The 12,423-nt window shown below is 36.9% G+C and overlaps 1 protein-coding gene across 1 annotated transcript; it reads right to left on the bottom strand.

The window, feature by feature from the left end:
• Positions 1-5,087: 5,087 nt before the first annotated feature.
• On the bottom strand, positions 5,088-8,180 carry LOC112053785 (gastrula zinc finger protein XlCGF57.1-like). Its single transcript, XM_024093336.2, has one exon. It carries the CDS (start codon positions 8,038-8,040, stop codon positions 6,433-6,435), a length of 1,608 nt encoding a protein of 535 aa, XP_023949104.1. The 5' UTR covers positions 8,041-8,180; the 3' UTR covers positions 5,088-6,432.
• Positions 8,181-12,423: the final 4,243 nt, after the last annotated feature.

Here is a 12,423-nt window from a genome sequence, read left to right as displayed (position 1 = left end):
CCTCTAGCCAAGTGGCACGTCATTTCTTTTGAATGACATTTGTTATCAAGTCACGTGATCAAGATCGTCATTCCCATTCATTTTTCTAGTTTTACAAGCGTTAGCGAACGTAGAAAGAGAATTGACGTGTTACAGGCCCTAGGCCTGTAGCCAAGTGGCACGTCGATTCTCTTTCTACGATCGCAAACGCTTCGAAAATTCAAAAATGTATAGGAATGACGTTTGCTATCGACAGGTCACGTGATCAAGTTGTCGATCGGATCTGTCATTCCCATACATTTTTCTAGTTTTTGAAGCGTTAGCGATTGTAGAAAGAGAATCGACTTGCCACTTGGCGACAGGCACTGGCCTTGTGGTAGGCATCGGCCGAGGCTCGTTACCACCTTACCGGCAAAGACGTACCGCCAAGCGATATAGAAACTTATTTTCATTTAAGCTGCAAAGCTGGTTGTCCGGTTAAGGGTGATTCTCGTTTGACTGGGTAACGGTCACTAACTGATGTTTTATTAATCGACAAATTAATAGTGAATGCTTCAATGATTCACTACGATCTCACGATGCGTGACGACGCGATCTAATCGTATCGGTCTGAACCTCAAAGTAGGTAGGTAGCAGTGGCGTAGCTTGCCTTGTAGGGGCCCTGTATTTAAATTAGTTGGGGGGCCAAATCTCAAAAATCTCTTGTTTTTTTTCTCCGGGAAGCACCAAATTAAGCGAGTTTGTGTTTAAAATATTACTAACTTTTACTTTCACACGTAAGGGGCCCCTGTAGTCCGGAGGCCCCGTATCGATACGGCGGTAGCTACGCCCCTGGTGGCTAAATCGAATCCCTAATATTACGTATCCCTAACGTAACATTTAATGTTAAAAACTTTTTATTAACTGACTTCCAAAAAGGAGGAGGTTCTACGTTCGGCTGTATGTCTGTTTTTTTTATATCGATCGACGTCTCTCCTTCTCGCAAATATCGCGGGAACCATACATTTTACCTGGGTAAAGGTATTAAGTAAATTACTCGTGCATGTTGCTCAATTACCTCCTCAATCTTCCAGTAAAAGTCCTATTAAAATCGGTTCAACTGGGCCACAGAAACAATCTATATACATATATAACATAATAGTACTAGCGGATGCCCGCGACTTCGTCTGTCCTTAGACCTCTTTATTCCAGCCCTGTAAAAATGGAGTAACTTCTCCCGTTTACCCAACATTTCCCTCCACTGCTCTGTTCCTATTGATCGTAGCGTGACGAAATTATACTATAACCTGCCCAGGAGTATGAAGAATAATTATATAAAAATTGGGATGTCCCGACAAAATCGGGATGTCTTGCAATGCTGTCTTACATCTAAAGCCAAATACACTTCTCGGAATAGATTGACTACAAATTCTACACCTATAACAGATTTATCTCAAGATATATCTCCACCTACAAATGTCGTGCAACTCATCAATGGAGACGGGCGATCGCGCCCGTGCGACATACCGGCAAAGATTGTACAGACAACTTTGTTGTGTGTTTTACTAAATAATTACCTACCTATTTATTATTTGGGGGACTTTGTGTTTGTGCCTAATATAGTCCTGACTCCCAGGGGATAACATTTTATTTATACTAATAAATTATAAAGCAGAAGATTTGTTTATACGAAGTAATATGTAGGTACCAGTGCAGTCGTGTGTCGTCTGTGGCGTAACTACAGGCTCGAGAGGCCGTAAACTCGAAAGTAATCTAACATTAAAAACCTTGAATAATTAAAAAAAAAAAAAAAAACACGGTTGATACCCATATCATGGGGGTCTGGGCCCGCTATCTTGGACGTCTGTCATATTGGATTTAAGTCATGTGATTTTTTTTTCATATTCGTGACAGCAAACTCTTTCATTTGATATCCATATCATGGATGGATATCAAATGAAGTCGTGGATTTCTAACACCCACTCCGTCATTTTGGGGAGGCCGCCATATTGGATTTGTAAATAACGTTTCTTAGCTAGTCATGTATTGTCATCAGCACTCAGAGCGTGTAAGCATAAGCAAGCGTGTAGCAAAATTTAATCCTAATCGAAGACTGGGAAGTGGGTAAAATTAAGATTCCAAGATTTTCTTACATACATAGTTACAAGTGAAAAGCGTGTTAAAAATACAACGTGACTTTTCTGGGGGTCCTTACTAATTTGCCTCAAATGGCAAAGCCACTTCCGGTCTGATTGTAAAATTTTAATGTCAAAATTTAGAACATTTTGAATTGTGAAAAGACGTTCTAACTTTATAAAAAAATCGGTTGTCTGTAAAATCGGTTTACTGACGATAGTTGAACGTTACAACGTCTTAAGAAAATACTGATGGAATGGTTGCATTTTTCAAAAGAAAGTGTTCGTTTTTTTAATCTTCATAGACCAGGCTATACTTTATTTCTTGTAAAAATAACTGGCAACCCTAGAGCGAGGGAACGACGCATGACGTCATCTTTTTTCAAGTTTGCAGCAGACTTCATCGAATTATAAGACGTTGTCACGTCAAAAAAAATACCTAATAGTGAAAAGTAAAGTCGCAAGATTGAAATTAAACTTAAGTATTGCGAGTTCCGAACACGCCTTGCTGTTTATAATAGCTAGATTCATGAGGAGTAACAATATAGAGTATCAAACATTAGGTTATTTTTATGCGAGTGAAACCATGGGGAAAAGCTATTTATCGGTATCAACCCATATTCGGCTTACTGCAGAGCTCGAGTCTCCTCTCACTGTGAGGAGACTCAAGAGGGGTTAGGCCAATAGTCCACCACGCTGGCCCAATGCGGATTGACAGACTTCACACACGCAGAGAATTAAGAAAATTCTCTAGGAGGCAATGCAGGTTTCCTCACGATGTTTTTCCTTCGCCTTTAGAGACACGTGATATTTAATTTCTTAAAATGCACACAACTGAAAAGTTGGAGGTGCATGCCCCGGACCGGATTCGAACCCACACCCTCCGGAATCGGAATCACCTCGGAATCCACTGGGCTATTACTGGCTGCTTGGTGGAAGATAAACATGGCGGTAGTACATCCCCGTCCGAAATCTGCTACAAAGCTTCTACTACTAAAATTAAACAGAATATTTCAAAGTGGTACAATTTCACTAAACGTATTCAAATACGACGAACAATGAGTATTATTCGGAGCATAACTCGTCTTCTCATATTACGTTCACTTTTAAATAGCTCTACAGTAAAAGGGCCGGACCTACACGACTTGACTCGACACCGATAGATCGTGGGTTCGATCCCCACCCTTTCTATTATTGTGAACCCAATGAACATGCTTAACCCCCGTGAACGCCGCTGAGGTCCCATGAAGGAGCCTACGGCACTTACACTATCAGAAATATCATTATCATCATCAGCCGATGGACGTCCACTGCAGGACATAGGCCTTTTGTAGGGTCTTCCAAACATCACGATCCTGAGCCATCTGCATCTAGCGAATACCTGCGATTCGCTGGATATCGTCAGTCCACCAGGGTCGACCAACACCGCGCTTTCTAGTGCGGGGTCGCCATTCCAGCACCTTGGGTCCTCAACGTCCATCAGCTCTTAGAACTATTTGCCCCGTCCATTGCCACTTCATCTTTGCGACTCGTTGAGCTATGTCAGTGACTTTGCGGATCCCACTTCTGATTCGATCACGCAGATATACTCCGAGCATAACTCGTTCCATCGCCCGCTGTGTGACTCTGAGCCTTTTTATGAGGCCCATAGTTAACGACCAAGTCTCAGAACCATAGGTCATAACTGGCAACACGCACTGTTCGAAGACTTTTGTCTTCAGGCACTGAGGAATTTCGAACAAATTTTAGAAGGTACATCTATACTTATAATAAATCTGTAGAGAGGTCAATTCTGTACATGAAATATATTTCCAAAATAACTATCAGGGGGTGATTAGTGATCGATACTGATGCCAAAAATGCAATTAGTAAAATTTTTGACTGTCTGTCTGTCTGTCTGTATGTTCTTTATAGAAACAAAAACTACTGGACGGATTTTAACGAAACTTGGTACAATTATTCTACATACTCCTGGGCAGGTTATAGTATACTTTTCATTACGCTACGATCAATAGGAGCAGAGCAGTGAAGAGAAATGTTGAGAAAACGGGAGAAGTTACTCGATTTTTTAAGCTTCCGTCGCGTGTACAGCCTTAATGGTTAAAGCTACATAGAAATCATGTATGACGGAAATGTTCTCCTTAAAATTATCTATAAAAACACAACAGCATATATATGTCTATCTTTTATGGTTGACTCACAATAACACGTGTAACTCCCGATAGCTTAGCAGTTCGGAGCTTTCTAATTATATTTGTCAACTCTTATGTTTATAACACTCATCACTCATCCCTAACTAAAAAAGTTAACATTATTACCTATTCAATAAAAAAAGAATCATAAAAATCGGTAAAGAAACACCAAAGTTATACAAGAAATACGCTAAGCCATCGCGCGTGAATACTAATTCATGCTCGACGCGACTCGCGGGGGGGGGGGGGGGGGAATAAATAAAGAAGTGCAGCCTTAATGAGTAGGGTAGGGTAGGGTAGGGTAGGGGTAGTGTAGGACAGGGGTAGGGTAGGGGTAGGGTAGTGGTAGGGTAGGGATAGGGTAGGGTAGAGGTAGGGTAGGGTAGGATAGGGGTAGTTGAAAGTTTACAACGACTTTCACGCGGACGAAGTCGCGGGCGTCCGCTAGTAAATAAAATAAAAATGTATATTATCATCACTTCATTATTTTATTAAAATAAATATAAAATACTTACATATCTATGAGATATTTTTTCTTTTAAATTATAAGGCGTTACATGCTATAAATGGTTTTTAAATTAATTAACATTAATTATTTGATAGTGAAAGAAAAATTCTTGTAAAAATAAAATAATTGTAAAAGCGTAGCTTAATTATTGAGACTTAAAAAAACTTAAATATTTATTGAGTATTAAACATTCGCACATAATATAACAGATACTTAATAGTCAATCAACTATGGGAAGTTCATTTGGATTTATGACAACAGAGAGAAAATGTGAAATAGTCGTAAAATTAAATCTTGAAATATATAATTTTTTGGGTACATGTAAAGTGGGGATATTTTTTTTTTTACTTGTTTAATTCATAGTGTGCGTATGTTGGATGGTGAGTATATGGATTAGATGTGGTATTGTTGGATAGGTCTTTAAAAGATATAAGAGGTCTTCTACAAATATTTTTGGAGTTCCTTCCCTAGATGCAAAGTAAGGGTGAAGTATTTATTTTCTTTCCCATGGTTTGGGGTATTGTTATCTGTATTTTTGTGCATTACATAAGGTATTAAAGTGCTAACTTAATGTACGGAACTTTATACTGCGCATGGCACGACACGCACTTGGCTGGTTTATTATTTACACTTAAATGATAAAATACATTTCACACTATATATAATATCAGTATCTTACAAATCTACAAAGAAACATTTAATTTTTATTTACACTTAACTACCATGCAAAAAAATTATATAAATAAAAATTCTATATATGAACACTTTTATTCACACCTAATGGAAACTAATATTATATTAGAATATTTCAATATTATTTACAATTATTGCTGTACACAACTTTACTTTAGCAAGTACCAAGAATGTCTAACTTCAGTTTGTTACAATTCACAGTTACATAGTTGATAACTTTTCTACTGTAAAATATGTTGTAATGATTAATATAATTTTGGTGTTTAAGTAAGCAACTTGCATTCAATATGTTCACTGTTTCTTATTATTTCCAATTTATCTATCACATCACTATGGAAAAATACATCAGTCTTATTTTTAATACATTTCAATTTTCCGTTCATAGAAATGAAAGGTTCAGAATCCACACTACCATTTGAGTGTCTGCATATGGGATATAAAAACTTGTTTAAATATATTTTGAAATCCATGTTTTTATGACCCAACTAATATTCACCATTTGCTTTAAATACACCTGTTAGTAATATGAGTAATATGGCAACAGTTATTTTAAACAGGAAAACCATTAGGAACAAAATATTTATTTATTACTATACTACTCAAACTTTTTAAATTAATTTATTTATTTTATATGTTATTGCAAAAAAGACTTTGGCATACACAATCAAGGAATAGAGGTAACCGTGTCAGACAATTTTTATTACAGGGGGACCATATTAAATATTTGTTCTTGAACATACCATTGTCAACATAACATTGTCTGGCTGATGGCGTGGAAGACAAATGCATGCCACAATGTCATGCTTTGGGACATTCATAATTTGTTTAATATGCCATGAATATCACATAATATACAAAGTTTGAGCAATGAGGTTGTGTATAAATATTTTGTTCTTGGGCTTAATGATTTATTGAAATTGAAAATTTGTTTATTTGAATATTGAACTCACTGAGGGACTGCCTCACTAACAGCATCTAATTCTTTTTTATTTGCGAGTTTAGACAACAGCCGTGTAGATGTGTCAATACCGTGACGTCGCTTCATGTGTTTCTTGTAGTTGGACCCGTTTGTAAAGTCACGCTGGCAGTAAATGCATCGGTACGGTCTCACACCCGTGTGTTGTCTTAAATGTAAGTTGAGACGAGTTTTAAAACGGAAAGATTTGTTACAATACTCACAAACATACGGTCTCAAGTCGGTGTGGACTATTGAATGGGACATCAAGTGTCTTTTAACTCTAAAACTCTTCCCACACTGTTCGCATATAAACGGTTTCAAACCAGAATGTAAGCTCATGTGTGATATTAAATTACCTTTAGCGCGGAATGCTAAGGGGCAGTGATTGCATTTGAAAGGTCGTTTATCTTCGTGAACAACCAAATGAGTGCACAATGCACCTTTTGTGAAGAACATTTTACCGCACACATGACAGGCAAAGTCTTTCGTTCTATCCAAGTGTGTGTATTTGTGTTGGCACAGATTTGCCCGACTCTTGAACTCTTTGCCACATTTATCGCACTTGTGAACTTTTGGCTCATCCATTTTTAACACTTTCTTTAAATTACCCCTCTTGTTGAATAGATTTTTGTGTTCTTCCAATTCTTCGGGGCTATCAAAGTTCGAACCGCACTGATAGCATTTGGTGTTGTAAATCAATTTGTGGTATTTCATTTTGTGAGATGACAAATCTGATAAACTAAACGTCCAGTTACAGAACTCGCAGCAGTGTCGAAGTTCTTTGTTGTGTGTTCTCATATGTCTTATAAAGGATCGGAAACCGGGAAGAACTTTGGAACATTGAGTACACTTGTACACACAGCAACTATCATGTATTTGGAGTGAATGTAACTGTAGTATTGTTACATTCTGGCAACGAATATCACATTTCGCGCATATACATGGCTGGTCGTCCCATGACACGTTTACAGGTATTGGTTGTGAATCTGACTGATTTTTAGATTTTTTGTGTTTCCGACTTTTCTTCTGTTTTAAGCAATTTTTGAGTGGCACATCACTGTCTGATGAGCTGAGACGGTCGTAGTCGTCGTTGGAATCGATAATTATGTCCCTACCGTCACTATCGGTTTCTAGCTTAATACTTACTTGGTTTTCGTGTGAAATCACAACTGTGTTACTAGGAAATAATGTTGGTACATTTTCGTTTAAATTTTCGATTTTTATTTCACGTTTTAGCTCCTGGAAGATCTCCCAGTTCTCGTCGACTGGTTTGCCTGGCAGTTCCTGTTCGTAAGTCTTCTTTTCCACTTCAACTTCGAGTACGTTTTCATTTGTTTTGCTCAGAAATATTGCTTGTAATTTCTCCTGTGCAGTTCTCACGTTGTTAAGGAAACTCCACGTACGTTCGAGTAGTTCCAAGCAGGCGTAACATATTGTGTTAGGGAGACCATTTCTAGTAGATATGTCGATGTTTATCCAGGATAATTTGGTAATAATTTTTGAACTGTCCACGACTTCTTTATCGGGCGACATCATTTGAACTATAGGCCTTAGTTCCGCGCATAGTCTACAGTAACGTTTTGTTACATCATTCATTATGATAAAATTCGACACACATTGGGTTGAAATTATTTCTCTAATTCAGTAAATACACAATTGTACACAACAAACAACACACAGCAACGGGATCGTTTGACCAAGGAACATATTTACTCAGGAGCGTTTGACGTTTATGGTCTGTGGTTTGATTTGAGTTTTGACGCTTGAGCTTGACAGCTTGACGTTTAGTTTTTGACGCATACTTGACGTAGGACGCACTGGTATTGCTAGCAAAAAAATTATGTAATCTCAGACAAATTATAAATTGGTCTAAGACTATAATGTACAAAAAGCCGTTGATGGAGAAAATCGCATAAAAAGTTTGCAAAATTATAGCGTCTAATGCTCTAATAACAAGTAACAAAAAAATACAGTACTTTTGTTAGTTCATAGGTATTATTTAAAATTAGCGGACGCCCGCGACTTCGTCCGCGTGGAAATCAATGTACTCTTTCAAGCCCTACTTCACCACTTCAGGGGTTGTATTATAAAAATTTTTGAATCAATGTGATTTCGTATTTTTTATGATTTTTTTTTTTTTTTTCATACAAACTTTCAACCCCTATTTCACCCCCTTCTCATTTTATTTTCGCAATAAAAAGTATTCTATAACCGTCTCCATATTATGGTCTCAAACTGAGCAAAAGTTTTATTTGAATTCATTCAAGTACTTTCAGCTTGATGCCCGAATAACAAAAAAACACGGGCAGACAGACAGACAGACAGACAAAAAAATCGAAAAAATATTTTTAGCTTCAGTATCGATTACATAATGTCCACCAACAAAAATTATCAAAATATCTTCAATGTACAGAATGTAAAAAATGTGCCTGTTACAATTTTATTAAAGGTTCTAGATGGCGCTAGTAGTCTTTTATGCCAAGGTAACGTTTGATGTTACAAATGGTATAATTAAAATCTCAAATTGCAAATTAATGTAGGTATAGAATTTGACCAGTTTTATTACAAGTATTTGACCAGTATTATTATAAGTAGAAGGATATAGAAGATAGATAGATATAGATAAAAAAAATCTATATCTGTAGCCCAGAAACCTAGGTTCGGCACTGGGCACGGCCCTTCCTCTCCCCCCCTAAAATAGGCAGTTAAAATATAAATAGGGTACGCCTACAATTGGGGTTCATCTACTAGGTCTGCTTTGTCAGGAATTGCTCCTACGCTTCTACAAATAATGGAGTATTCTTGATCACTAAAGCTTTAAAATAATTATACGAGTAAGTAGGTACAGACCGTGTTCGCATATAATTCTTATCGCAAAGCGAATAAATTTCGCGTCAGCTGTATATTAAGTGTACGAAGTTATTTTTCTTAGCGTTGCGCTGCGTGCTACGAATTTTAATTGCCACTGAATAAACCCATTCAAAATTGAAATGAATGAAACCATCTCTACAAAATGATCCAACGGTTGCTTTGATAAAAAATCGTGTCAGGAATTTGGGAGCGCCTTGAATTGGATATTGCGTCATTGGAAAATCTATATATTATGTTTTTTTTTTAATTTTAAACAGTTTTTGTAACGGGCGACAGGGACATGTTACTATTAAAAAATAATTATAAAATAATTATAAAATTAGCTATATAAAGAACAAGTTAAGTAATTTGAGTTAAAATAAATATATATAAGTCTATAGTCGGCGCCTCGCAATTTCACCAGAGTAGTTCCTGTTTCCGTGAAAATATGGGGATAAAATATAACGAATGACACTAAGAAATGACGTGGTTTTCTAGTAGAAAAAAATTTTCAAAATCGGTTCAGTAGATCCATAGATTACCCCCTACAACAACACAAACTTTTTCTCTTTATTAGTATTTTTTTTTATTCTTTACAAGTTAGCCCTTGACTACAATCTCACCTGATGGTAAGTGATGATGCAATCTAAGATGGAAGCGGGCTACTTTGTTAGGAGTAGGGTGAAAATCCACACTCCTTTCGGTTTCTAGACGACATCGTACCGAAACGCTAATTCGCTTGGTGGTATGTCTTTGTCGGTAGGATGGTAATTAGCCACGGCCAAAGCCTCTCACTAGCCAGACCTGGACCAATTAAGAAAACCTTAACCGGCCCAGCTGGGGATCGAACCCAGGACATCCGTCTTGTAAATCCATTATATAATATAAATACCACTGTAAATAATAATTGTGTCTTGTAAATACCACTGCGCCACGAAGGTCGTCAATATAGATATAGATTGATAATTTTATTCGATCAATCTTTGTGTCGATTTTATGTTTATATCCAGAAGCGATGGTGCCCATTTATATTCAAAGTCCACATGTATGCATGAATTCCAAAAAGTATTTATTCCCACGACCAGCTGTTTACATCAGAAATAAAATGTATCGGGCTAAATATCTGATTTTAACAATAGATCATTTTTTTTAGACTTCAAGGAAAACGAATTACCTACTTGAATTTTGAGATACTTGATACAATTGAGTTTAATAAAACATTAGGTTTTAACGGCTTGACTTTTATTTTTTAGCCTGACCAAAAATATAAAAAAATCTGCGGGCCTATGTATCTCGGTGTACCATTCAATTAATGAGTCACTACATCGTGTTTCATCGTATCATCTAAAATAGTTATTTCAACCAATTAACCGTGACTGCACCATTTTACATCAAATCGTAATGATTTTTTGTTTCAACGATCATCTAACATGATTATTTCAAAGGAATCACGTAATTTTTTTTTTCAAGGGTATCAAACCACCAACTTTTCCGGGATACAAAGTAGCCTATGTCCAAGACTCAATCTATATAAATTTCATCCAAATAGGAACAGCCGCGAAAAGATAACACACCTACAGACAAATAGACTTACTTTCGCAATTATAATATTAGTATGGATTAATGTAGGAAAGGTCTCGCGCTGCGGATCAAAATTCTAGGAAAATTATTTTGTTTTATGTTGCTAGTATCTTCGTAGAAGCAGAGATTATGTATAATAGTACACAAATGTGTATGCTAACACAGGTCCCCTCTCTATTTTCTTATTCTCATAGTCCTAATAAGTCAATAGGGTAGTAACTAGCCATGGCCGATGCCTACCACCATGCCAAACCCAAGCATTTAACTTTAAATTCCTAAAGAAGATGGTCCAAAATTGAATGGAGCCCAGGTTTTGATTTTACAAATCTACGATTTTACTTTAATTCTTTCGAAATAATATTAATACTCTGTCAAGAAATGCAACACCAATGTGGATATTAATAGCGGATTGAAAATTGACGTTTTCAATTCAGTAGTCGATTTGACGTTTGCTGTCAATTGGTATGTCATAGTTGCTGTATGGGCGCCATCTTGATATAACTCAAAAACTTGGGTCTTAATTCTATTTAATATGTTAGAATTATATTCACTTATTTAAATTTTAATAAACCCTTGTATTTTTATAATTTTAATGATACGGGGTACAAGAGTGGACCTTTAAGTCGAATCCAAGATCTCTCTAATGACTCAACTGCATGAAATTAGTCAATTGTCAGTGGTTAATTAATAGTAATTTTGGGGTTCGCACTTAACTACTGCGTTCAAGTTTACATTTACCGGTAAATGAACCTCGGAATTCCATAAAAAGAGTCATATTACGTAAAAGTTGTCCATCGCCTAGATGCCAGGTCATTGGCTTCAGGAACTAGTTGGTATTCGACCGCCGTGCGCCTGCTATCGGAATCTAAATTGTTATCGCGTCTGGAGATTTGTGATATAATAATGCGTTTTGTTATTTTGTTTACTGGCAACACTGAATTCATTATCACGGTATCGAGGGTAGGAACCACTCAACCACCCCTTGTGCAAATTACAGTTCAAACTCCGGCGAATGGATAGTGCATGGACCTATTACGACTGAACTGCGTACTCCCGACGTAAAAATGAGCCAAGCTGTAAGGGTAGTAGGATGCCGGTTTCTCTAATAGGGTGACAAGTTCTAGGACGAGATATCAATGAAAACGATTGGAATGTATTTACTTGTGTATGCTAGTACATTACAGCATGGGTCCGGGTCACAGAGTCCTGGGTTGGAGTACTGAGCTTTTCTTTCTTCTAAGAAATTTTGAGTATAAATTCTCAGCCTGGAAATGGGAAGGGAAGGTATTATTACCCCGTTAGAGCACGTGAAGCCGTCGATTCCGGTGATTGTCATTAATATCTGATAATAATTATTGTTACAGAGCCAAACTTTGTCACCCTAAGCCCTCTAAATTTTTTTTATGTTGACATTATAAAAGAACGAGACACACCGCACCCCCTCGAGCGAATTTGTACTTCATGTATACATTTATACTTTTGTAGTTCAGCTAGAGACCGCGACTGGCGCTGCATTTAATGTTGCCAGCATTACTGATCTCTTTTATC

Source organism: Bicyclus anynana, chromosome 18, assembly GCF_947172395.1.
Source record: "Bicyclus anynana chromosome 18, ilBicAnyn1.1, whole genome shotgun sequence".
Lineage (NCBI taxonomy): Eukaryota > Metazoa > Arthropoda > Insecta > Lepidoptera > Nymphalidae > Bicyclus > Bicyclus anynana.
The sequence above is the reverse complement of the archived record's forward strand: the minus strand, read 5'-3'. Positions and strand labels throughout refer to the sequence as shown.